The 27,493-nt window shown below is 48.6% G+C and overlaps 1 protein-coding gene across 3 annotated transcripts in view; it reads left to right on the forward strand.

Moving 5' to 3' along the window:
* LOC135916765 (uncharacterized protein DDB_G0284671-like) overlaps positions 1-27,493 on the forward strand; it is a 44,452-nt gene that overhangs the window by 10,056 nt on the left and 6,903 nt on the right. For 2 of the 3 annotated variants that reach the window (XR_010569054.1, XM_070522435.1), the window contains exons 2-3: positions 5,124-5,340; positions 7,596-7,771. Coding sequence is in view for 2 of the 3 variants with exons in the window: in XM_070522435.1 (XP_070378536.1) it covers positions 5,124-5,340; positions 7,596-7,771 (393 nt within the window). In the remaining variant the exon portion in view is untranslated. Of the gene's footprint in view, positions 1-5,123; positions 5,341-7,595; positions 7,772-12,821; positions 15,218-27,493 lie in introns of those variants that run through there. The other variant, XM_065450211.1, reaches the window with a different exon arrangement.

Consider the following 27,493-nt stretch of genomic DNA (forward strand, 5'->3'; position numbering starts at 1 on the left):
AGAGCGCACCAAGGTAACACCAAGGTCACTTAGCTCACTTTGTGACTTGTAGTCACTTGTAGTCACTGTAGTCATTTTGTAGTCGCTTTGTAACTTGTAAAGCGGCGCGACCACGGCGCCGCTTAACAAGTTACGAATTACTCACTTGGCGGAGTCGATGTTGCCAACCTCCCTCCCGTGCTACCCCGTGCTGCCTGCCCGCTTGTCTCCATATATGGCACACGACAGTGAGTCGCGATCGTCAGTGCACCTTGCGTCCGGTCGCGAAATGCGCAGTTGTTGCCGAAGCACAAAGCCAGCCATGCCCCTTCCCCTTCCCTTCATAACCTTTTGCGCGATACACTCTTAGAAAAATTTACATCCTTTGGGGTTTATCTTGTCCCACAACAATAATCATCATCTGTCTTGCCCGCGTTTCCTTTTTTTAACGCTGCGAGCCCGGTACTTCCCAGTCACGAACGGCATGCGCGTTATCAGTGTGACGCAGCATTCTCGACAGGAAAGTAGCGAGCGCCGAGTTTTCAAGAAAGGAAGCGCAAGCAAGGCAGTTGACGATTATTGTTGTGGGACAAATATACAACCCAAAGGGTGTAAACTGTTTTTAGAGTGTCGGAAACGGCGCGTTCGCTCCCTCTTTCTTGGTTCGCGCGCGCCAGATTAAGCAGCGATATTCGGCTTCCCTCGCCTGCTTTCACTCGCGCATACACAATACGACGCGCGGCGACGGTGTTATCGCCCTTGTACTTTATAGGGAACATCACGGCGACGGCGAAAATGTACTTGGAGTGTGCAGATATTCGGTATCGCAATAATAAACGGGCCCCTCCGTTTCCTGTCTTCTCGTGTTCATTACGTAGCGGGGGTCTCGAATCAGGCAGCTTTTATGCCTTCAGGTAGCATGCGTGGTGTTTGTTGACCAGCTGCCTTTAGCAAAAAAGTTCACTTAGACGTGACGCCTGCGGCAGAAAGGGTGTTCAACATCCGCCACCAAGGCCGTGAGTGGTGGCATTGGCTAGCACACCCTGTGTTACTTCTTGTAGATAAACATAAATACCACAGAAAGTGGATGGGAAAACGGCACCGCGGTAGCTCAGTTCGTAAAGCCTCGCACGCGTAATGCGACGAAGTCGGTTCGTATCCCAGCTGCGGGCACTTGTTTTAGTCCGCTTTCATTTCGATTAATTTATCCTGATTTCTTTTTTCAATTAAGAAGAACAATAATGTCCCCTATCCTGTCCTTGGTTCGCGATTGTTCGTTGCCTTCTTATAGTTTCTCTTTCTCTTTATTATATGTATATATATTGTTACGGCGTTAAAAACAGTCAGACGTGTATTTACAGAATATTTACAATAATTATAGCAGCTGACAAGATGGTAGACAGCGCGCGAAGACCAGAACATCGTCTTCTTCCGACGATGATTAAAACATCTTCTTCGTCAGCGTGTCACATGACCCCCGGCGGCTGAAGCACCAGCTCGGTGCTGGTTAGGAGGCGGGCGAGTGATGCAACTTTAGACGTGCGACGTGGACCAGATCGGAGCGATGCTGAGCCACGGTTGGCTCAAGAGGGGCGATTCCGTACGTGACGTCAGTTACTTGACGCAAGACACCGTAAGCGCCGGAGTAGCGTGAAAGTAACTTCTCCGAGAGGCCAACGCGTCGCGACGGCAACCAAAGGAGAACCAGGGCGCCCGGTGTGTAATGGACGTCACGATGGCGGACGTCTTATAAGCGCCGCTGATTGTCCTGCGACTCCACAAGTCGACGTCGAGCAATACGGCGTGCTTCTTGTGCATTGAGGATGGCTTCACGGGTGTACTCGGATGTGGAATTCAGACTAGCAGGCAGAACGGTGTCGAAAGGTAACGTATGGTCGCGGCCAAACAAGAAGAAGAATGGAGAAAAGCCTGCGGTACCGCAGGCTTCTCTCCATTCTTCCTCTTGCCATGATACGCCAATTCATTCTCCATTCTCTCCATTCTTCCTCTTGCCATGATACGCCAATTCGTCTCGTCATGATACGTATCATGGCGAGACGAATTATACGCGAAAGTAACGAACGGCAGCGTAACGTCCCAGTCGCGATGGTCATCGGACACATACTTGGACAGCATTTCAGTAAGGGTGCGGTTAGGGCGCTCGGTTAGACCGTTCGTTTGCGGATGGTAAGCAGTAGCAAGTTTGTGTTTAGTCGCGCACGGATGTAGAATGTCATTGACAACTTTAGAAAGAAAATAGCAGCCTCGGTCGGTGAGGAGCTCTCGAGGGGCGCCATGGTGAAGGATGACTATTTTTAGGAGGAAGTCCGCGACATCGATTGCACAGCTTGTCGGAAGAACCCGTGTGATTGCATATCGGGTGGCGGAGTCTGTTACTACAGCAATCCACTTATTTCCCGAAGTAGACGTAGCAAAAGGGCCTAAAAGATCAACACCTACACGGAAGAATGGTTCTGATGGTACGTCAAGTGGTTGAAGGCGACCAGCAGGGAATGTGGTCGGCTTTTTGCGTCGATGACAAAGATCCCACGCAGCGACATAACGGAAGGCGTCACGGTATAGACCAGGCCAAAAGAAGCGCCGACGAACGCGGGCATAAGTCCGTGACACACCAAGGTGACCTGCAGTCGGTACATCATGAAGCTGGGCGAGAACAGTCTGACGCAGACGCTCAGGCACAACGAAGAGTCGGGCAGGGCCGTCCGGGCGCATGTTAGAGCGGTATAATATGCCATCTTGAAGTTCAAACATGCGAAGGGAAGGATCGGGCGTCGTTGACGTGAGCCGTTGAATAAGGTGTTGCAAGGAGGCGTCCCGACGTTGTTCGGCTCCAATGTCGCGAAAAACAGCCCAGAGAGAGAACGGTGACACGTATGCCGGCCGCAGAAACGTCAGAAGGCTCGACAGGATGGCGCGACAAGCAGTCCGCATCTTGATGTAACCGGCCGGTCTTGTATACAACTGAATAGTTGTATTCTTGAAGGCGCAGAACCCAGTGGCCAAGGCGACCTGGAGGATCTTTGAGGGACGAGAGCCAACACAGAGCGTTCACAGTGATCAGTGATGACTGTGAATAGGCGGCCGTACAAATAGGGGCGGAATTTACCCACTCCCCAAACGAGAGCCAGACACTCGCGTTCGGTGACAGAATAATTGCTCTCCGCATAGGAACGAAGGCCGCTGGCATAGGCAATAACACGTCTTCGCCCTTGTTTCTGTGCCAAGATAGCTCCTCATACCGTAGCCACTGGCATCGGTACGGATTTCTATTGGAGCTGACGCATCAGAGTGAGCGAGAATGGTCGGGGACGGAAGCAGCCCAATCAGCTCGGTGAAAGCACCAGCTTGCTCAGGGCACCAAATGAATGCAGCGTCTTTCTTGAGGAGCTGATTGAGAGGGCGCGCAACGTTCGCAAAATTTCGGACCAACCGACGGAAGTAGGAGCAAAGGCGCAAGAAGCTGCGAACATCCTTTGCACATGTTGGCACGGGAAAGTCTTTGACTGCCCCTATTTTATCGTGATCAGGGCATACACCAGAAGAATCGACGAGATGCCCGAGCACATAAATTTCGTGACGACCGAAGTGGCACTTGGACGAATTTAGTTGTAGCCCCGCCTGACGGAAAACAGATAGGATCGTCGACATGCACTCGATGTGTGTCGCAAAAGTCGGAGAAAAAACGATCACGTCAGAGGCAGATGGACCACTTGAAACCATGTACGAGGGCGTCCATCATTCGTTAAAATGTGGCCGGGGCATTACATAAACCGAAAGGCATCACTTTGAACTGATACAGGCCATCGGGAGTAATAAAAGCTGTCATCTCGCGGTCCATGTCACCGACGGCAATTTGCCAGTAGCCGGAGCGAAGGTCGATAGGCGAAAAATATTGCGCGCCATGCAGACAATCCAGGGCATCGTCAATGCGTGGTAGCGGATAGACGTCTTTCTTTGTTACCTTGTTGAGGTGTCGATAATCGACGCAATATCGCCAACTATTGTCGTTCTTTTTAACTAGTGCAACAGTGGATTCCCATGGGCTGCAAGAAGGTTCGATGATGTCTCGTGAAAGCATCTTGTCAACTTCGTGTTGGATGATATGTCGCTCAGTAGGCGAGACGCAGTAGGGTCGCCGATGGATCGGGCTCGCATCACCGGCGTTTATTCGATGTTTTACGACAGATGTTTGTCCTAGAGGCCGTTCTCCAAGGCCGATTATGTCTCTGTATGAGGCAAGGAGGCAACGTAGTTCTTGAGCACGCTGGGGAGGAAGGTCGAGAGCAACCATTTTTGTTAGGGCATTCAGGTCTGAAGGGACAGGGGGCGAAGCAGAAGTTGAACACGAGGAGCTGTCACAAGTAAAAGCCAATATGTGGTAGTCTCTGGCTGGCGTTATTTGCGCCAGGGATATTCCGTGCGCGAGTACTTGTGTACAGAGTTCAAAGTTCACAAGCCGAAGGCAGGACGTGTTGTCCGAAATGGTAACGACGGTGTGAGGGAAAGCGACGTTATGCGAGAGCAGGACATCCGGATTAGGAGATACGATGTAGCCGCCGTCTGGCACGGGTGGAACGCGGGAGACACCTATGTAGGTAACGGCACGGTGAGGGAGGCGAATATGCTCTGTGGAACATAGCCGTATCGGAGCACTATCGGGAGGGTCAATAGCAGCAGGTAGCAGGTCAATAGCACCAGCAGAACAGTCTATCAAAGCGGAATGTGTAGACAGAAAGTCAAGGCCCAGAATGAGGTCGTGAGGGCAGTGCTCTAGTAGATAAAAAAAACAGAACACCACGGGATTGTAATTTTTTTCTTCTTGTTTTTTTAATTGTGACATTCTCAGAACGCGTAACGTTGTCGTTATTACCGAAGACGATCGTCACGCTACACTGTACGCGATGTGTGTGTTTGTTTAGAATCGTCGTTTTTAGAAATGTCAGAGGCGGTTTAGGGACCCTTCAGTGTGTTTTTCACTAAGCAGCGGTAAACGAAAGAAACACTAACACCGTGGCCACCACCAAAACTGTGAATTTTTCTGCGCTTGCTCAGCGCGTCCTGCTGAGTTCTTCAGCTCTGACGCGCTTTCAAAGTGTTACGTTGTCATCCTGCACCCCGCGCAGCCCTCCGGTGCGCCTGCACCCAAGCGAGCCTCCATCATAAAGAGCACAGCTACTCGGTCATCGAGCGCGGAACCGGTGGTGGCGATCCGGAGATCAGGCAGCATGGCAGCGGCCCCGTCTTCAGGATCGGAGGGCGCCCTGCCACGCAGGTTTTCTATGGCCCGACGACGTTCGCTGGACAGGTGGTTCGCACGGAAGTTCGAGGACCAGGCACAAGGTGATCACATAGCTTTACTTCTCTGCATTCATTCATTCATTCATTCATTCATTCATTCATTCATTCATTCATTCATTCACTTATAGCATCAAATGTCAATGACCAAGTGAGTATCAAAGCAAACAAAATGCGTGACGCGGCCTGCGCCCGTTGTGACACATTCTTCATTCTATAGTCAAAGAACTTTATAACGAAGCGAGCGGGACCCCAGATACACTTCTTTCTATAGGTCACTTCATTGTAGAACTGGTGTATCATAGAGAAAGAAATAAGGCAAAATAAGCGTGCTTGCACAAGGCAAGCTTTATCCTTCCCACGCTGGGAAGCTTCGAGTTCTTTTTGGCTAAGCACACCGCTTGGCAGAATAATGGCTGCCCTACGAAAACATTATTGAACTCAGAGTTAAAATAAAAAGCGAAGTTAAAAACACGCAGAAAACACAAACGCTGCATGTTTCCAAGCCTGTCTTCGCCTTTATTTTCCTGGGATTAAATTTTTGATAAATATTACCTACCTGGCACAGCAAGGCAGGGAAACCACGGGTAACGCCCGATATGGAAATTCAAGACGATGAGAAAAACGAGAACAAGGTGCAAACCGGAGCCAAGGCTTCGACAAGTGGACTTGTCTTTTTCAAGACGACAGGAAGGAGCCATATTGTGGGCCACAGCCCATTTGATACTTTTGGTGACAGCGTGTTCAGTTGTTGACATAGAAGCAAAGAACAGCTCCAGGTGACCCAGTATAGCTTTTGGAGCTTTGGGCGTGAAGAAAAAATCGTGGAGATGTCCTTTGTCTACTGTGTAATTAAGGCACTCACTCGACTTACATGCTGCCAACGCAAATTCACAACAAAGCCCGTGCAGGCTCTTTGGTATAACTTCGTTATGAAACACGAAAATATAGCTACAGGCACGCGTAATTTGGTGGAAAGGAAAATTTTTGCAATGTTATTCTTTATATCAGAGCGCACAATTCATGTATAATAGAGAAAGCCGGTGAGATTATGCTGTCCACTTCATGGCAATGGTCATTTCATGTAAAACCGTTCGTATGTTGCAACAATTTCTGATTCTACAGTGAATAATTTCGAAATTCGCAAGCCAGGACGGCTCCTGCGGAAGCAGGAAAGAAGTAATTGAGTAATCTGTGCCTGATACACATTTACCCTACAGTGAACCTCATGGGAGATTAAGTAGAAAACTCAGTAGAGATTAGCAGATTGTTACAGGATTGCAAGTATATCAATGGTACCTGGAGCGGGTGCTTGCCGTGAAGCACTGGACACGAAAATCTAAACCCACGCGGCGACGGCCGTGAGAAATACCCGCACGCTCACTGTTTCTCTTTCTACATCTGCATTCTTGCTTCGGCTCACTCAGGGCCTGCAGTAGGTATGAATAAAGATAAATAAAAAAAAAATCCGCGAGAAACCATCTACGAGGACAGCCAGCTCTAAGCCACGCGAGAGCCCGCATTCGCACAGCGCACACGCCTTATTCAATGTCCATTACGGGCGTGTGAGCCGAGAGCGACGGCGTGTCCAGTTGGGTTCGACGCTATTGCACCCAAACGCACTCCGAGTCTCCGAAGACCTTCTAACTCCGCCCCCGAGCGGCGAATGCGCGTAGATGTTTTCGCAGCACGATGGCGGTTGCAGTCTTCCGTTTACGTCCGAAGTATTTCACGCCCCTTCTCACCTGTTCTCGTGGCGCCGAGCATAGGTGCTCGTTTACCTTGCTACCGCCTCGGGTTCGATTCTATCTAACCCGCCGTGGTTGCTCAATGGCTACGGTGTTGAGCTGCTGAGCACGAGGTCGCGGGATCCAATCCCCGGCGGGATCGAACCGCAATTCGATGGCGGCGAAAACACCCGTGTACTTCGATTTAGATGCGTGTTAAATAACCCTAAGCTGGTCGAAATTTCCGGAGTTCTCCACTACGGCGTGCCTCATAAAGTGGTTTTGGCACGTAAACATAATCTTTTTTCGATTCCAGCTAGGCGCTCGATTCTCTTACTATTTTTACGTTCTCATCGTATCTAGGCCAGATAGACCCACCGAAATGAGGTAGGGTAGCCAAAGAAGTGCTCTCATGTTCAAGGACATATGTGTTGCTGATGTAGCGATCACTTCGGAAGTATCACACTGACCCATATCCCAGCGCAAGATATCGCTTGCCGTTGGGTGTTTGCGTTATAGTGAATTCATCGCTACTTATGCGTGTGCGTGTTTTTCTTTCTGCTTTCCACGCAGCGGGACGCCTTAGCCATCGCTCTAGCAAGGACTTCGCCGGCGCGTTCACACCTTCGCGCGAGAGGGCCCTCTCGGCTAATTGGCTGACCCCGGCCGGTAGCACAGGCTCTAGCGTCGCCAGACTGGCCCATCAAACCGTCATGGGACTTCAACTCTGGTCCAGTTACCGACATCCGGTGAATATTCGCGGCGACAGCTGTGGAATGCACGGTCTGCGCGGCTCTCGGCGGTATATGTGAGCGTACCCTATGCCACTATAAGGGTAACACTTAAAGAAACAATTCACCACAGTGGTCGAGGGTTCCAGTCACAATTCCAGCGGACATATGAAAATTCATACATGCCATTTCACTACGCAACAGGCGGGCACATAGCCTGCATACCAGACGGCTTTCTCTTATGAACCAAACTTTGAAGATCGTTTGTGGCAGATGGAACAACTTCTGAGGAAAGTCTGAAGAAAATTAGTGCGCGAGGCAACCATTATTTGCACGATAGACTGCACTATATAATGCGAATGGTAAATCTCCATTAATACCCAACTAGGTATTTCTCAAGTATTATATTTAGCGCACGTCTTGTGCCGTATCTACTATATTCTTGTAATAGTAATTTGTTTGGTATTGAAACACGTACATAAAAATAAGAGAAGACTCAACAACTGCAGTTGACATCTGTGCATAAAGTGAAGCATTCTTGGTGAGAGTGCTTGATGAAACATGTCTGTGTATGTATCAAGTGCGGTTTCCCGGTATGAATATTTTAATTACAATGCAACACTTTATGCGAAGAAATTATTTTAGAACGTTGGTGTCCGTTACTGCGGCGAGCATCGGCGTACCTTGTAACCGAGCGAACGAGCAGAGCGAAGGTAGAAAGAGCGAGCGCGGAGCGCAGCGGGGGATGAAATACGGCGATTGCGAAGAGAGCGCGAGGAGGAAACCGGAGTAGAAGGGTGCCACGGAACCATGAGGCGAAAGCGGAGGAGGAGGGTATGGCGAATGCATGATAAGAAAAGTGTAGTGGCGCGCAAGATGGGCTGTGCGGCGACAACAGCTACACGAGATAGCGTCAGAGTAGCGCGCGTCGGATGGATGGATAGATGGATGTTATGAGCGTCCCCTTTGCAGCGGGGCGGTGGGTTGCGCCACTAAGCTCTTGTTATTATACTGCCTAATGGCCTACCTAGGTTAAAAAAGAAACACGATGAACTCCCACAACCAAATTTCCCGACCTCCTATTGTGAAGTTTACTTTTGTACGTCTCCGCTTTTTGTCGTTTCCCTACTTTTTCTTCCACCAAACTTTCAATCACCTCTTACTATAATCTCTATTGCGGACATGTTCACTTTACCCCTCCTCTCGATGAACCCAAGGGCTTCAATGAGGCCAGTGGTGCCTAAATCGACCGATGGGCAGATGCCTTCACAATCTAATAAAACGGGCTCCATCGATTCCCTAGCTTTATCGTAACAAGCACATGCTTCTTCCTTTTATACCTTGCTTTATAGTTGCGTGTCCTAAGGCATCCCGATGTCGTTTCGAAAAGTAATTACCTTTCCTTTGAGTTACCATAAATTGTTTCTTTCCTGATTTCGTTTTTTCCTCTTAAGTAGCTACTCATGGCAGATTTCTTTTTCATTGCCGCCACCCATGAGATTATTTCAGCCTCTCTGAGTTTCAACTTGACGTTCTTTGTTGCTGTGTTGCTCACCCTACAGGCCAGATACTTGCTGGTAAGCTTCCTAGTTATTTTCCACCCCTGAGAATCAATGTTTTTCCTGTACAGATACATAAACACTCTGCCAGTCGATTTCCTTTCTTCCCTATCCCTCAGTCGTTCTTCATAAGCAATTTTATTGTGAGCTTCTCTCACTTCAAAACTAGTCCAACTCATATCACACTGCACAGCTTCATTCGTAGTCTTCCCCTGAGCGCCCAATGTGAGGCCTCCCACTGACCTTCGGTTCCCTTCGAGTCCTGCTTGTACCCCTGATTTCTGCTTGTATCCCTGATTTCTAGCAAACAACCGCATTTCCAAAACTAAGTCCTCGAACCGTTACACCTTTCCACATACCCCGGAGCACCTCGTACCTATTGTATCCCCATAGCGCTCTGTGCTGCATTATGGCTGCATTTCTTTTCCCTTTTTCTGTTGTTTTTTCCTATGTCTCGATATATCTATTGCCTTTGTTTATCCATACACGAAAGTATTTATATTCTTTCATCCGAGGTATTTCCTCGCCGTGTATCTGTATTGCCACTGTCTGTTCACTGTTCTCATTGAATACCATAACGCCTGATTCTCTAACGCTAAATTGCAAACCTCAATTCTCGCCTTCCTGTCCACTGATATTAGCCAGACGCTGCAAATCACTTTGCTTGTTCGCTAGCAACACAATGTCCTCCGCATAAAATCGTCGTCCGTTCACCGATGACGCCACCTATACTATATATGGAAACAAAGTGCTGCATGAGCGGAGGTGTCCGCGGTGGCTGCTGTGAGTCGCACCGACGTGTCACCGACGCGCTGCCTCTCGCGATCTGCCAGTTAGCGAGGCAGTGGCACCATACTTTGCTTCGTTTGCAGCGCGCCACACGATACAGATTGTCCGGGCCAGCGAAGGCATCGCGCAATGAAAACGCGTATAAAGCTGCGCTCAAATTTAGCATTAGGGAGTATCGTAATAATGGGTGAATTTTCGTTTTGCACTTGATTATATAAGGAATATACATTGCATACACATATCTGACAGCTTCTTGGTAGCTTCAGCGACCAGTTTTTTTTGTTCCTAAAGGTAACCGCAAGCGCCGTAGCCGTGATAAATCTTAGTTACTCCACCAGAATGTGCAGCAAATACAAGGGCAACACTCTGCGTAGGTCGGCGCGGCGTATCTCGGTCGTGGCGTAAGTGGGGCGCGATCCAAAGCAAGTGAACCCCGGATGCCCCTAGCAGATTTCAGGAAATGACAGCTGCTCGGAGCGCTCATCAAAGACTATCCTTAGGGGTGCCTTAGTGTCCCGAGGGTAAATTGCGAATTCATTAGACTCAATCGAGACTACAGTTTCTTCATGTATAGTGAGAATTGTATTTGACAGAAGGAGCCTTCCGCGGAGAGAGTGTCGAGTTCTTCGGCGCTCTCAGTCTGTTCGGAGAGGCCCGACTCTTCCCGACACCCACCTTCTGGCTCTTGGGCACCGTGTTGCTATAGTGCCGGTGGAGAGTGTAGTACAGGTAGTTGAGCCGTTAGAGCAGATCCAAGGGTAGGCAATATAAGCGGTTTTGATATAGGTTGCACGAAACGCTCGGCTATTGCTGTGACGCGGGCACGACAACGCATCCACGTTTATATATCTACCACGATGAATTTTGAGACTTCATAATGAAAATTTCGACTCCTTTGCCATTTCAAACACTATTGCTGCAGCTAGCTGAAAGCTCAGTCAGTGAAGTCGACAGATCAATTCCAGGGAGTATGCCAATTAGTGCAGACGTTTAATCGCAAAACACTTCTAACTGACCAAAAATGCTTGAAAGCTTCAATGTTTATACTCACCTATACCTCAAACACTGCAGGCCTTTTCGAACTGGTGTTTGGCTGTAAGTAGCTCTTCCGTTTCCATGAGCTGTCTCGCTGGCCGCGTAGAAGCTGGCTGGCCTCAGGGCATCCTTGAATGATGCCTCTATGATGTGGTGCTAGCAAAAAACGACGCTCTCCCATAGAAAACGCGCATGTTTTCAGGGCCGGCCGCTATACATGCTGTTTGGCGATGTCCTTAAGTTCTGGACTGTGTTCCTCAGCAGCGGCATCATGCACGAGTCCACAAATTTTATTAAAGATATATTGCATAGAGCAGTAATTTTGTTCATAAGGACGATGGTCGCTTCTTCTGCGCAATTTATATCATACTGCACTGATACTTCCTCTCCTTCTATGCAATATTAAGCACACATCTCTAGCCCTGTGTTTGTGGCCTCCTCTTTGAAGCTACGTGAAAATCAATTAGCTAAGTCTGTACTATTTCCTCCGAACGCAACTGCGTATTTCACTCCATTTTAAGTTCTAACCAGTCTTTCTCAACTCCCGGCCGAAAGCAGACGCCGACAGAGCAGATCTTTTAGCCCTTCACTTACGTTTTTAAGCATTCGCTTTGCCTGGTGTTCACATTAGTGAACGTACGCTGAACAGCTGAATATGTCAGTCAATTCAATACTTGAGAATGGCTGGAGTTCTAGCGAGAACTTTCAAGCTTATTTGATTCCCTCAATAGCTCTAACCTTTCTGCAGCGGAACAAACACATTTAAGAGAAGTGCGATGGAAAATAAGTAGCACCTACATTATTTCTCAACTTCTTTGCGACAGGACTTCTTTGATCACGCTGCTTTCAGCCCGAGAGATTTCTCTAGCACCAATATACAGTTTTAAGGTAGTACTTGACGCCCTGTTGTCATCACCTACAAACTCGCTTTGGTCGTAATTTCATCGCTGTCTTTGTGACGACCCAAAGGTACCGTTGCAACAGAGTGCACGTAACACGCGAAGCAATCTTTGTTCAATTTTCTGCCATATTCTGTTCTTAATTTCAATAATTTCTTTGAAAACTCGCAATCATAACACAACTACAACACCAATAAATAAATATCTTCACACTGATCGTAGCTGGTTCTTTTTCTTGATATTAAGAAAATATCGTCAAGCACATGAAATTATCGCAAGGGCACCGGGGACTCTGTACCTAACCGAAGATAATAGGAGCGTCATGGTTCGATTAGGCGTGGAAAAATTGGTTCGAAACATTCATGGACCTGTTTTCACCCAACAGCGAGTCCAGCTTTCAACAGAGTACTCGCACCAAGGCTTCAGTTGGGTTTAAGGCCTCAAATCAACGCTGACGCTGTGAGAGACACCGTATCTGTAGATTAGATGTGGCCCCTTTGGGCTGTTTATAGACAGTGCACAAATTATGGTACGCAACTGTATCTGCATTCTACTCCCTTCGGAATTAGCCCGCAATCGCTGGGCATCAAACTAGTGGCGGGTGGGCTCCTGTACTTGTGTCCTCTTTATGAGGTGCACTGTATTACCTGTAGTTAGCATAAAGCGGTAGGCAAGTGATTCCTTGGAACATTGTCAAAGCTTGTCAAAGTAGTTTGGAAAACGAAGAAAAAATGTATCCGTAGCAGCATTGCCTATTTCATCATTACTTGTCGCTTTCTATTACAGCCTACCACTAGCGACGAGCAAAGCATGCCGCCACCATCCAGAGATCATTCGAGTGAGGTCAAAAAGATCTTGCACATTTCCACATTCGCATCACTCTTTATCCTGGCCGTAGTAATAGTTACAATCTTGTTCCTGCCGCAATGGGACCACACCAATGACGATAAAAAAGGAGTTTGCTCGAATGCTGACTGTACCTACCACGCATACGTCCTGGGCCTGAACCGCAGCCACACAGTCACACCATGCGAGGATTTCGGACGCTTCGTATGCTCTGGCTGGGACAACAAGTACCGTGATATCGCATTCACGGTCCAGATGGGTGTCATCATTGATTGGATCGCTCGCTTAACACACTCCAGCCGTCTTGCTAATTGGACGGCAAGCGTTACTGGCAGACCTCTCAACATGATGCGCGAGTGCGTGGCAGAGACCAGCAGCAAAGACGACGCTGTCCGAGAATTGGTGAGTTTCATCAGCGGTCGGACATTTTCTTGGCCCACAAGGGACTGGCAGGAAACGGGGCCGGTCGAGTCATGGTATCCCCTGCAAGCTCTACTGGAACTAGCCGTGTTATGGGGACTTCCGCTGTGGTTTCGCGTCGACTTTGTACCCAGTCATCCGGAACAGCGAAGAAGCCTTGTCGTCATCAGTCCATCCCCGTTTCCTACTGCGTTTCACTACCTGCACAACCGGTTCCTCCGCTACGCTGACGTGTACCCTCTCTACGTACAAGATTTCATCGACACTATCCTCCGCCATCGTCCCGCAGCGCCTGCTTTCGAGGCATTCATACGAGGTAGCGCTCAGATGCAGGGCCACGTTTTCGGGAACATCAGCGTGGCGGAGGAAGCTGCGCACATTGCACCTCGATTCGTCAGCCTCAAAAACCTGCAGTTGCTCGTGAAAAATGTGAGCGCCCAAGACTGGATAATCGCGTTTCGTTCCGTCGACACGGCACCGCTTAATCACGACAGCCTTGTGCTAGTAGCGAGTGAACACATTCTGACGGCGATGGACACCCTCTTTGGGGTCTACACGGCGAGAGATATTTGGTTCCACACTGTTTGGTGGTTTGCGCAAGCTGTTGGCATTGTGGCTGTCAAAACTCTCTTTGCGGCTTTGAAGGGCCATCCGCTAGGGAAGGCCCTGCAGTCCATTGTGTGCGCCATGCACGTAGACGCCTCGTATAGCGCGCTTCTCGCCGCCAATTACAAGTCGCATCTCTCCACTACAGAACAGCACACCATAAGGCAACTCTTCGACAACATCCATGCGGTCGCTGCGGAGAAGGTACGCTCATCCACCCAACTGCCATCATCCACGAAGTCTGCACTAGCGATGATGCTTGAGAACACAAAAAGCGTCGTTTGGCCAGAACACGGTTTCGACAGCACGGAAGCTCTCGAGAGCTTCTACGGCTCAGCTTACACTAAAGCTGACAGCTTTTTTGGCGAATGGTTGTGGACCAGACGGCAAATGCAGCGAGTCAGGGTTACCGCTGCGCACACTGAAGCGAGAACTGTGCACGGACTATTCTTAAAGCGCCTCGGTTGGTACGACGTCGCTCTTAGCATGATTTATATCGCACCTGCGGCTTTGGCATCTCCTTTCTACTACGCAACTGGCACAAGCGCTATGCTGTACGGTGGACTCGGCTACATCTTCGCTACACAAGTACTCTCTGCCCTAAACACAATATTCTACCTTTTGAATGGTGACGAAATCGTTTGGCCAACTGATGTAACCAGTCGCCGCACCCTGTGGAACACGTTTTCGTGCACCTCTGTCACAGATACCTACTTAGTGTTTCCCGACCTTCCAGCAGTGGAGGTGGCTTACTCGGCCTACGTGCAATTCAGAAACCAATCATTTGATCTGCCCCTTGAAGGCTTGAAGAGATACAGCGCCGAGCAGCTCTTTTTCATAAACTACTGCCACGCGGGCTGTTACATTGACCACAGAGGCGCTCACGTAAACCCACTGTGCACTGCAGTTCTAAGCATGTTTGCCCCTTTTGCCACCGCGTTTGCTTGTCCGCCGGGCTCAGTAATGAACTCTGCTGACAGGTGTGGCTACTTCTGACATTGCAAATTTGTGTGCACCGTTCGTCTCAATTTCAATTCGTTCTTTTACTGTGCTGACAATGCGAATATGCTATTGCTATTCAGTGACCCCAAGTGACCATTAGCAAGTGCCATGGCTATTTGGTTCCTTGTGTGATGCACGGATCTAGCGTGGAAAAGACGCAGGACAGCACCTGTTCTGCCTATATGTGTATGTTTTGTTTTGTCGTCTGTTCCGCGCAAGAGTCTGCTTATTTACTCATTTACTCTCATGCATCTGCTAGCTAAGCAATGCTTTTCATGTTGTACATGTTAAATGCGTTTCCACCGTTATTTCTTCGTTTGCCTTGTTTTATTAATTGACCACCTTCCCCTTTATAGGGCAGGAAGCCGGATGCCCGTCTGGTTGACGAACTTGTCATTCCCCCCTCAGATATCCTGTGGTTAGCCCCCTGTCTAGGCTATCCTGAACATTACTATGCACTCTCGCGGCTGGCAACACTTTAGAGGAAGCCTTAACTCGTGCCTAACTCTAATGCTGCCTGTTGAAATATATGTAAAACGCAGAAACGCATTTCAGGGATGACCACTTGGGCGATTTTAATGCAATTTGTCCCTTTTGAGAAATAAAGTTAAATTCTAGTGACTGTTGGACACGAAATCTCGGTTTAGGGCCTGCGTTCTATAAAAGGAATTTTATTCGTAAGCTTGAAACAAATAGAAGTACGAAGTTTACAAATCCGTATAGCTCTGCACCAGGAACAGATATCGCAGGTCTGTAAACTACCGCATCGGCTAGAGCATCCAAAGTGGACAAATCTGATGCGTCAATTGATATGTTAATTTCTCACACCGTTTACATGAGCTTTAAAATAGTTATCACATATTAGAGGCTTATTTGAGAGCCATGTATATGGCATAAATTTCGTCCGCCTCAGATGTACATAAATGTGATACTATTATCAATTGTTTAGTTGCAGAGTTGTTCTCTTGATAGTCTCGCTTTCTGAAACGCTGCGAATTTTGGTAATTTTTGATAAGGAATTGACGATCTAAGTAAAAAAAATTGGTTGTTGAACAAAATAAAAATATTTGCGACAGTCGCTATACTAAATTTTTTTCTTTTAATTGCGAGAAACTTCATCAAATTTTTTGCACTGGTTGACGAGAAAAACGATTTCTCATACCCAGAGATATGGCTTCCTCCTAAACGCATGTATTTGACCACTGAAACTCGGTGTTGATGATGATGATGATTACAGGGGTTTATTGGCGCAAGGGCCGGATGTTGGCTAAGAGCGCCAAGGCAATAATAATGGCTTGTGAATGACACATTAACCGTGAATTACGAGGGGCCAGTAGCACTCTGGACTCCGTAATGAAATTCCCACGGCAAAATTAACCGATCTCTTGGGCCCCGAGTTATCCTTACATGGCAGCTTACTGGTTGGAGACACATTCGTACTGTCGCTCCATTTTTCGGCGTACTTAAAGGGGCAATGACGCAAGAAGTTTGAGCTTGAATTATGCACCGAGTATCAAACCCTAAGTGTCCCATAGCAAGCTGGCAAAATTGAAGCGTGTTCGGAACGGTAGAAAAATGTATAAGTTTTTACAGTGAAGTTGTATATGGGCTAGGGCATTTCCGTCGTCCACGAACATGCAGCGAACTAGCTCGTTGCCGCCCCTCGGCGCAATCGCGCGAACGCTCTCGTGCCACTGCTCACGCGTTCGTCGTCGTCGTCTCCTTCCACAGCTGGATCCTTTGCAGCTCACTGCTTAAGAGGGGGGGGGGGGTTGAACTATTCATTGGCAAGCGGAGACTATCGTCATCATCATTAACAACTATTATCATCAGCGATTGCTCGAGCATCGTCGTCTTCCTCCACAGCTGGCTCGTCTGCGCCCCTCGACGACTACTTCTTTCCCTTCGAAATAAATGTTTCTACTACTACTACTACTCGACGCTACCACTCGAACGGTGGGTCAGTCTGGAGGTGCCTTCTATGTGAAGCCGAGGCCAAAGAGGTATGTTGCCTCCGCCGGGGGGCCTTAAAGGTCCGAACACCCAGCATCGGCTCAACCCCCAGGATCCCCCTTTCCCCAGACACGGCTAAGCCGCGCACGGCTACACGCGGGAGGGTCCGACCCTCGTGTTCTCGGGTACGTGGTGCCGCAACACAACAAACGCCTGCTGGCGCAGACGCCCCTGCGGGGTCTCCGAACTGGACAATGTAAATGAGGACATGTTCATCATTTGAATGTGTCCTTGCCATTACCGTCATACCGCCTTCAGCTGCGCCACTGTATGCTTAGAAAGCCGGCGAGTAGTTGAGCATGGAAGAGGAGCGTGTTAAACGAGAACGCTGCAAGGTATTTTTTTCAGACATCATGAAAGAAGCAGGGCCTTTAGATGCCCGAGCGATATCGGGAGCGAAAACACCTAGCTGGCACCACAGCTAATGCTTAAACATTCACGTCACACACTTTTAATCGTTCACTCAGCTATTTCTCAGTTATATAAACTGCACTATATGCATGATTAGGCAACGTTTTTGGTGGTATATAGCCGGAAATGAAATTGCTCAAACAATGCCTTGAATGTTATTAGCATTAAAAAACAAGGTGGAGGCTCATAACAGGAACGCCACGCAGTCCGTCAGCTGGCTCCAGTGTGGGAGAAGGCATGTAACCACTCACTTGTGGACACTAGACATGGCAAAGGATGAGTTTAGCATTGAAGCTCGCCACCTGGTAACATGGCAATGCAATGTTTCAAATCCTCCTATGGTCCTTTTCTATTAAACCAATTGACAAACCTCTGTAGCTTCATGCTGAAGTTAGGTGGATGACAATTTTTCCATTAAAGAACTAGTTTGAAAAATTGTTGTGTTAGAACCCTTCCTAATGGCACTTAACAAATTCGAGTGGGTAACGAAAGTTTACAAGGTGGGCAGGACTCATTTTCAGGTCCAGTATGGTTTCTTTTTGTCATGTGGTGGCAACTGTAAGGTTCTACAAAGAGTGAAATATGCGGTGGTGGACAGACGAGGCAACTTATCTTTTACAAAGTAAAGGCTCTGACCCACTACCTTGACCATGTCCACTAGGAACATCCCCCCCCCCATGTAAAAGCCGAAATCCGACATCATGCTAAGTTCCAAGCATTTGGTCTTGATTTTTTTACGTGTACCTCTTATATTTTCTACACTGTGTACAGCTGGTAGTACCTTTGCACACTTGGCATCTTGGTCACTTAGAGCATCATAGACCTGTGACGGTATCTTTGCTTGCAAGGAGACGCATTGCCCTGTGAAATAAGGTGTACAAGCTTCTGTCTAAATCGTTTTTACTACATAAGTAATATTTTGAAGACAACTACTCCACATTATCTATGCACTGCAGTCATTTATTTGCAATGGCCAAACCTGGTAAGGGGTTTCTTAAAGCTGCATTATTATGGATGTTTTAAAACGCTTAATACTATTACAAGTGCAAAACTACTGCCATTTGTAGCAGCTCAACACTTTTTTCCCCGTTCCCGAAGCTAAGCTGCAAGAAGGCGTGTCATTGGATGCTGTTTTGGACGGTGCAAGGCAACACTTGGACGGGACTTTTCAACGTGTGAACTTGCCCAGCAGGACTTGCACAACATCATGCGTGACAACATCAGTAATCATGAGCGTCTCCACAGCAATGATTATATTACCGTCCAGGTATGGGTGAAGCAGATACATGTAGAGAAGGACAATACAGTATTATTTTTTTCAAGCACCAGTGCCAGCCAGACAAACCCAACATCCTTAACCGGCCCCCTTACGACCTTCTTGATGGGAAGTATTTCATGTTGGCGATTATGATAGCGCCCCAGCAAGAGCTGTTCAGGAAGCTCGGCACTGACCGTGTCTGCATAGATGGCACCCGTGGAACAGGCAAGCACTTTAGATGCACTTATTTTCTCATAACAGAAAACAATATATTGTGCAGTAAGCAGCTAACAAGAGGCAATTAGTATTATGTAGCTCCCTTAAATGCTTAGTCTTCTGTGGGTGATTCTCGTGTACTCTGGCAGAGGTCGGAACATCTATTTATTATTTCTGAAGAGACTAACAAATTACACCAAGAACTCCTAAGAACTTCTTAGGTACAAATTGAATTTTCATGACTGTACAGATAGGCACTTAAACAGTTCCTACACCCGCCGTGGTTGCTCAGTGGCTGTGGTGTTGGGCTGCTAAGCACGAGGTCGCGGGATCGAATCCGGGCCACAGCGGCCGCATTTCGATGGGAGTGAAATGCGAAAACACCCGTTAGAACTTGAGACTGACTCCAACCAAATAACTGAATTTTATTAGCCCGACGTTTCGGAGCCCATTCGGCTCCTTCTTCAGGGGGTTGTTCTTCGGGGGGTGGCGGTGTGCCGCTTTTAAAGCGTCTTTTTTGAAGAAAGGAGGGGGGGGAACACGGGAGGTGGGGAGACACTCCACAGACGGAAAGGTGGGGGGGAACAAAAGGAAAGGGGGGTTTGTGTTGTTGACCGCTTCCAAGGAGCTGCGATGACCGGTGCTGGGTGGAGTGCTCACGAGGGTGCCCTTGATGGGCCGCGGGGGGGGGGGGGGAGGTTACAGGGTCGCGCCGACGTTCTGTGTTGGTGAAACGAGCGGGAGTCTATCTGGCTGTGCGTCCTTTTCTTCTTTTCGTCATGTCGCCAAGGCCATGGACATAGACCGAGGGTAGGTTGCCCTTCACACGGTTTATGTTATTCTCCGTATTCTGAATGTGCCATGACTCCAGTAGTAGTCTCTTTCGCCAGTTCGTTTCTGTTTGAAGGATTTCAGTTTCCTTGAAAGCAATTTTGTGGTCGGCGACTTCAGAGTGTTCAGCGACGGCGCTGCGAATACGGTTGAATGTCCTGACGTCGTTCTCGTGTTGTCTGATCCTTTCTTTTAGATTTTTGGTTTCCCCGATGTACGACGCCGGACAGTCAGCACAACTGATTTTGTAGACGACGCCTTGAGCTTTTTCTTTTGGTGGACGATCTTTTGGTTTAGGGAGGAGGATATTGAAAGTGTTTATTGGTTTGTGCGCCACTTTGAGGCCTTCTTTTTTTAATATTCGGCTGAGCGCTTCGCTGGTACCTCTGATGTACGGGATGGACACTCGCTTCTGGGGTTGGGGAGAAGTAAACGGCTGAAGGTCCCGCATTTTGTTTCTTCTTTTTTGTTGTCTGGTTGTCTTTCGAATGAAGTCATCTGTGTAGCCATTCCTCTTAAGTTCGTTGAGAACCGTTCTCTTTTCTTTCTTTAGATCCGATTCCGATGAGGAATGAGTTTCGGCTCGTTTGAATAAAGAATTTACAACAGACGCCTTGTGGTTTGCCGGATGGTCGGATTGGAAATGAAGATAGCGGCCTGTGTGGGTTGGTTTTCGGTAAACTGAAAATTTTAGAATGCCGTCTTTTCGTGTAACTTGTACATCTAAGAATGGGAGTGATCCGTTCTGTTCGTGCTCATATGTGAACTGTATATCCGGGTCTATGGAGTTTAAGTGTTTCTGCAAGTTTTCGACTTGGCTCGTCTTCACGATGCAAAAACAATCATCCACGTACCTGAGGAAGACTTTTGGTTTCGGGAAAAAAGTATTTAAAGCTCTCTCCTCGATGCTCTCCATAGTCAAGTTAGCCATGGCAACGGAAATTGAGGCCCCCATAGGAGTTCCTTTAACCTGTTTGTAGTAGCTGCCTCGGAAGGTGAAATAGGTATTGGACAGGCACAGTTCGAGAAGGCGGCAGATCTCGTCTACACTCAAAGGGGTTCTCTCACTGAGCGTATCGTCACGTTCCAGTGCATCTCTAGTTGCGGAAACAGCCAACTTAATGGGTACTCTTGTGAACAGAGAGATTACATCAAAAGAGACCAGACATTCATCATCTTCGATACGGATTTTTGATGTGAGTTTGATGAAATTCTCGGAGTCGCGCACGTGCGATGCTGTCCTTCCGGTGAGTGGTGATATGATCTGATGCAAGTAAGTGGATAGTGATCGTAGTGGGGAACACGAAAAGTCTACGATTGGTCGTAAGGGGATTCCGGGTTTATGGAGTTTTGGCAAGCCGTAGAAAGCTGGAGCGGATCCGTTCCTACAGATTAATTTTAGGTAGAGATTTCGAGAATTTGGGTGGCTGCGGAATATTTCAATCAGCGTCTTGTTCAGCAACGACTGAGTTCTCGTAGTGGGGTCCAGCCTTCAAACAGAAACGAACTGGCGAAAGAGACTACTACTGGAGTCATGGCACATTCAGAATACGGAGAATAACATAAACCGTGTGAAGGGCAACCTACCCTCGGTCTATGTCCATGGCCTTGGCGACATGACGAAAAGAAGAAAAGGACGCACAGCCAGATAGACTCCCGCTCGTTTCACCAACACAGAACGTCGGCGCGACCCTGTAACCTCCCCCCCCCCCCTCCCCCCGCGGCCCATCAAGGGCACCCTCGTGAGCACTCCACCCAGCACCGGTCATCGCAGCTCCTTGGAAGCGGTCAACAACACAAACCCCCCTTTCCTTTTGTTCCCCCCCACCTTTCCGTCTGTGGAGTGTCTCCCCACCTCCCGTGTTCCCCCCCCCTCCTTTCTTCAAAAAAGACGCTTTAAAAGCGGCACACCGCCACCCCCCGAAGAACAACCCCCTGAAGAAGGAGCCGAATGGGCTCCGAAACGTCGGGCTAATAAAATTCAGTTATTTGGTTGGAGTCAGTCTCAAGTTCTAATCAATTTCCCAACCAGACAGGCAATTCTGTCGAAATGTTTAGCTTCAAGTCTTTACGTGCAGACTTCGGGCTAGAGGCAGTGCAACTTGCAAAGAACTATATAAAAGCAGTGAAAGGAATATCGACCTTCAAGACACACCTAGACTTCACCCGGAAATGCAAAGACAAGAACGTCGTGCCACGAAGTCTCCAGCTACGCCAACCAATCAACACACCAGAAGGCCGGGACATCATCGACAAGGCCCAGCAAAGATTGGTGACAGCACGGATACATGAGTGCCACATGTTGATCCGGAAGAAAGAAGTCGACGCGTTCTTCGCCAGAAGACAACTTGAACACAAGGTACCCCATCTCTTTTCATCAATTGAATCGTTTGCAAAGGCCGTAGCGTCCTCAGAGGAAATGAAACACAGTCAAACGCAGAAGAAGAAATTCTCTTCCCTAATCAACGAAAACGAGAAAACAGGAGTGTTAAACAAGCACACACTAACCAATTTATCATCGAGAAAGCTCACAAGCGAAGAAACTTCAATCCTGGCAAAAGGTCAAAAATTCAATGTTACGACAGATAACCCACCCCTCCCCAAGATGATCGCCGCCCTTGAGAGCGGCATCCAGCAACTAGACCCCAAAATGCGGGAACAGGTCAGACTGAAAGCAATCGGCATAATAAGGTCCAATAACAACCGCAGAAGAGAACGCAACTTAACTTCCGACGAAATAAAAGCAATGAGAACGCTGAAAGAAGATACCAACATTGTGATCCTACCGGCGGACAAGGGGAACTCAACCGTTGTTTTGAACATAAAGGACTACGAGGATAAGGCGTCCGCCCTACTTGACAGCCAAGATTACGAGAGACTAAAGAAGGACCCCACTACGAGAACTCAGTCGTTGCTGAACAAGACGCTGATTGAAATATTCCGCAGCCACCCAAATTCTCGAAATCTCTACCTAAAATTAATCTGTAGGAACGGATCCGCTCCAGCTTTCTACGGCTTGCCAAAACTCCATAAACCCGGAATCCCCTTACGACCAATCGTAGACTTTTCGTGTTCCCCACTACGATCACTATCCACTTACTTGCATCAGATCATATCACCACTCACCGGAAGGACAGCATCGCACGTGCGCGACTCCGAGAATTTCATCAAACTCACATCAAAAATCCGTATCGAAGATGATGAATGTCTGGTCTCTTTTGATGTAATCTCTCTGTTCACAAGAGTACCCATTAAGTTGGCTGTTTCCGCAACTAGAGATGCACTGGAACGTGACGATACGCTCAGTGAGAGAACCCCTTTGAGTGTAGACGAGATCTGCCGCCTTCTCGAACTGTGCCTGTCCAATACCTATTTCACCTTCCGAGGCAGCTACTACAAACAGGTTAAAGGAACTCCTATGGGGGCCTCAATTTCCGTTGCCATGGCTAACTTGACTATGGAGAGCATCGAGGAGAGAGCTTTAAATACTTTTTTCCCGAAACCAAAAGTCTTCCTCAGGTACGTGGATGATTGTTTTTGCATCGTGAAGACGAGCCAAGTCGAAAACTTGCAGAAACACTTAAACTCCATAGACCCGGATATACAGTTCACATATGAGCACGAACAGAACGGATCACTCCCATTCTTAGATGTACAAGTTACACGAAAAGACGGCATTCTAAAATTTTCAGTTTACCGAAAACCAACCCACACAGGCCGCTATCTTCATTTCCAATCCGACCATCCGGCAAACCACAAGGCGTCTGTTGTAAATTCTTTATTCAAACGAGCCGAAACTCATTCCTCATCGGAATCGGATCTAAAGAAAGAAAAGAGAACGGTTCTCAACGAACTTAAGAGGAATGGCTACACAGATGACTTCATTCGAAAGACAACCAGACAACAAAAAAGAAGAAACAAAATGCGGGACCTTCAGCCGTTTACTTCTCCCCAACCCCAGAAGCGAGTGTCCATCCCGTACATCAGAGGTACCAGCGAAGCGCTCAGCCGAATATTAAAAAAAGAAGGCCTCAAAGTGGCGCACAAACCAATAAACACTTTCAATATCCTCCTCCCTAAACCAAAAGATCGTCCACCAAAAGAAAAAGCTCAAGGCGTCGTCTACAAAATCAGTTGTGCTGACTGTCCGGCGTCGTACATCGGGGAAACCAAAAATCTAAAAGAAAGGATCAGACAACACGAGAACGACGTCAGGACATTCAACCGTATTCGCAGCGCCGTCGCTGAACACTCTGAAGTCGCCGACCACAAAATTGCTTTCAAGGAAACTGAAATCCTTCAAACAGAAACGAACTGGCGAAAGAGACTACTACTGGAGTCATGGCACATTCAGAATACGGAGAATAACATAAACCGTGTGAAGGGCAACCTACCCTCGGTCTATGTCCATGGCCTTGGCGACATGACGAAAAGAAGAAAAGGACGCACAGCCAGATAGACTCCCGCTCGTTTCACCAACACAGAACGTCGGCGCGACCCTGTAACCTCCCCCCCCCCCCGCGGCCCATCAAGGGCACCCTCGTGAGCACTCCACCCAGCACCGGTCATCGCAGCTCCTTGGAAGCGGTCAACAACACAAACCCCCCTTTCCTTTTGTTCCCCCCCACCTTTCCCTCTGTGGAGTGTCTCCCCACCTCCCGTGTTCCCCCCCCTCCTTTCTTCAAAAAAGACGCTTTAAAAGCGGCACACCGCCACCCCCCGAAGAACAACCCCCTGAAGAAGGAGCCGAATGGGCTCCGAAACGTCGGGCTAATAAAATTCAGTTATTTGGTTGGAGTCAGTCTCAAGTTCTAATCAATTTCCCAACCAGACAGGCAATTCTGTCGAAATGTTTAGCTTCACGAAAACACCCGTGTACTTAGATTTAGGTGCACGTTAAAGAACCCCAGGCGGTCGAAATTTCCGGAGTCCTCCACTACGGCGTGCCCCATAACCAGAAAGCGGTTTTGGCACGTTAAACCCCATAATTTTTCTTTAAACAGTTCCTACAATTCAGTGCGTTTGAACTTTTGCGGGAGCTGATGGTGTAGCCATGGTTGCCTGGTGCAACATGGATCTACCCGAATGTCTAGCTCAATCTCATCTATCAGCAGCAGTGAACAAAAGGACAATATTTTGAATGGTGGATCCCCCGAGGTGAAGCGCTCAAAAATTGGTGCTGCATCATGCCAGACCACTATCCTAGGGGAATAGCCGAATACTCACTAGCTGGTTATGTTACTTGCACCGCATAGCCCATCCATCATGCAGATAACTTCTACATCCCAAGAACGCATCACAAGGAAACTGTATAGTATATAAGCTCATACGTGCAAATATGAGTGTGCTGGTGAGAAATTTTAGTTACAACTGGTGAGGTTATCCAAGTGAAAAGCTTCACATGCAGGTTAATTATATCGCAATGATCAGGAATCGTTAATGCGTGGTAGCGGATAGACGTCTTTCTTTCTTACCTTGTTGAAGAGTCGATAATCGAAGCAAAATCGCCAACTGTTGTCATTTTTAACTAGTACAACAGGTGACGCACATGGGCTGCAAGAAGGTTCGATGATGCCACGAGAAAGCATCTTGTTAACTTCATGTTGAATGATATGTCGCTCAGTAGGCGAGACGCGGTAGGGTCGCCGATGGATCGGGCTCGCATCACCGGCGTTTAGTCGATGTTTTACGACAGACGTTTGTCCTAGAGGCCGTTCTCCAAGGTCGAATATTTCCCAGTATGAGGCAAGGAGGCAACGTAGTTCTTGAGCACGCTGGGGAGGAAGGTCGGGAGCAATCATTTTTGTTAGGGCATTCAAGTCTGAAGGGACAGGGGGCGAAGCAGGAGTTGAACACGAGGAGCTGTCACAAGTTAAAGCCAAAAATTGGAGGACGCTTAAGCTTCGCCTTCAAGAGTGGAACGCGACAGCGTTCCCGTCGACCCGCCAAGGGGTGTAAGACAATGGGCTACAGGGCAGCCATCACTTACGAGGTGCCCCGCATCGGACGCGGTGAACGTCGAGCCATATGGTCGAGCAACGCGGCGTTCGGCGCAGCAACGAAACGTGCGCCTGAGCAAGCGGAACGAACCGAAGAACTCGGTATCTCGGAGGGGGAAATGATGCACGCCAGCCAAACGTCGTGATCGGCACGGGCAGAGAGATAGAGAGATAGTGATCTAAAGAAAGGAAGGACGCTTGATTCTGCTGAGGGAGCAAGGCGAAGCGTTGTCAGGAGAGAGAGTCCGGGCAACGACCCCCCTCGCACCGGTCCTTCCACAGCTCCAATGCGCGCGTGGCGCGCCATCTGTCGAGGCAGCGCCCTACATGGAGAGGAGGGGGTCTTCTGTGTTTGCCGCAAGATGGCTCTGCGTGTGCGGATAGCGCAGAAGAAATGCAGCGGAAACGCACTTCGCTACTCGTGTAATTGCGACTTCTGTAAGTTACATGTTCATAATTACCGATATACACTGCAGTATAACTTTCCACGGCTCGTTTTGAAGGCAACACCGCATTCACTAGAGGCGCGTTTGTACCGCTTGGAAGCATCAAACTCGTGGCTGAGTGGTAGCGTCTCCGTCTCACACTCCGGAGACCGTGGTTCGATTCCCACCCAGCCCATCGTGGAAGTTGCTTTTTATTTATGAAGTGCCTGCCGTGATTTATCGCTCACGGTCAACGCCGCAGACGCCGACACCCGACGCCGACGACACCGGCTTTTCTGCGACACGAGCTCCTTAACGCTATCGCGTTAATATGTGGTATTCTCTGGCTGGCGTTATTTGCGCCAGGGATATTCCGCGCGGGAGTACTTGTGTACAGAGTTCAAAGTTCCCAAGCCGAAGGCAGGACGTGCTGTCCGAAATGGTAACGGCGGTGTGAGGGAAAGCGACGTTATGCGAGAGCAGGACATCCGGATTAGGAGATGCGATGCAGCCGCCGTCTGGCACGGGTGGAACGCGGGAGACACCTATGTAGGTAACGGCACGGTCAGGGAGGCAAATATGCTCTGTGGAACATAGCCGTATCGGAGCACTATCGGGAGGGTCAATAGCAGCAGGTAGCAGGTCAATAGCACCAGCAGAACAGTCTATCAAAGCGGAATGTGTAGACAGAAAGTCAAGGCCCAGAATGAGGTCGTGAGGGCAGTGCTCTAGTAGATAAAACAAAACAGAACACCACGGTATTGTAATTTTTTTCTTTTTTTAATTGTGACATTCTCAGAACGCGTAACGTTTTCGTTATTACCGAAGACGATCGTCACGCTACACTGTACGCGATGCGTGTGTTTATTTAAAATCGTCGTTTTTAGGAATGTCAGAGGCGGTTTAGGGACCCTTCAGTGTGATTTTCACTAGGCAGCGGTAAACGAAAGAAACACCGTTTCTTTCGCAACAGTCAAGGCAACAGTCAGCACAATAAAAATTGGAGGACGCTTAAGCTTCGCCTTCAAGAGTGGAACGCGACAGCGTTCCCATCCACCCGCCAAGGGGTGTAAGACAATGGGCTACGGCGCAGCGGCTACGCGCCACGCATCGGACGCGGTGAGCGTCGAGCAACGCAGCGTTCGGCGCGGCAACGAAATGTGCGCCTGAGCAAGCGACGCACGCCTGAGCCTAGAAAGAGCTCGTTTCTAAGGCAACACCACATTCACTAGAGGCGCGTTTGTACCGCTTTGGAGCATCGAACTCGTGGCTGAGTGGCATTCCACTTCCGGCCACCACAGCGAACGGACGTGCAATCATGAGCTCCTATGGAGCGGCTCAGGCGGGCATGTCCCGCGGTAACAGGCTCAACGAGAACGACGATAGTGACTATCAGATTGTTTTCTCGCAGCTGCCTACGGGTCGTGTAGC

This window comes from Dermacentor albipictus, chromosome 7, assembly GCF_038994185.2.
Source record: "Dermacentor albipictus isolate Rhodes 1998 colony chromosome 7, USDA_Dalb.pri_finalv2, whole genome shotgun sequence".
NCBI lineage: Eukaryota > Metazoa > Arthropoda > Arachnida > Ixodida > Ixodidae > Dermacentor > Dermacentor albipictus.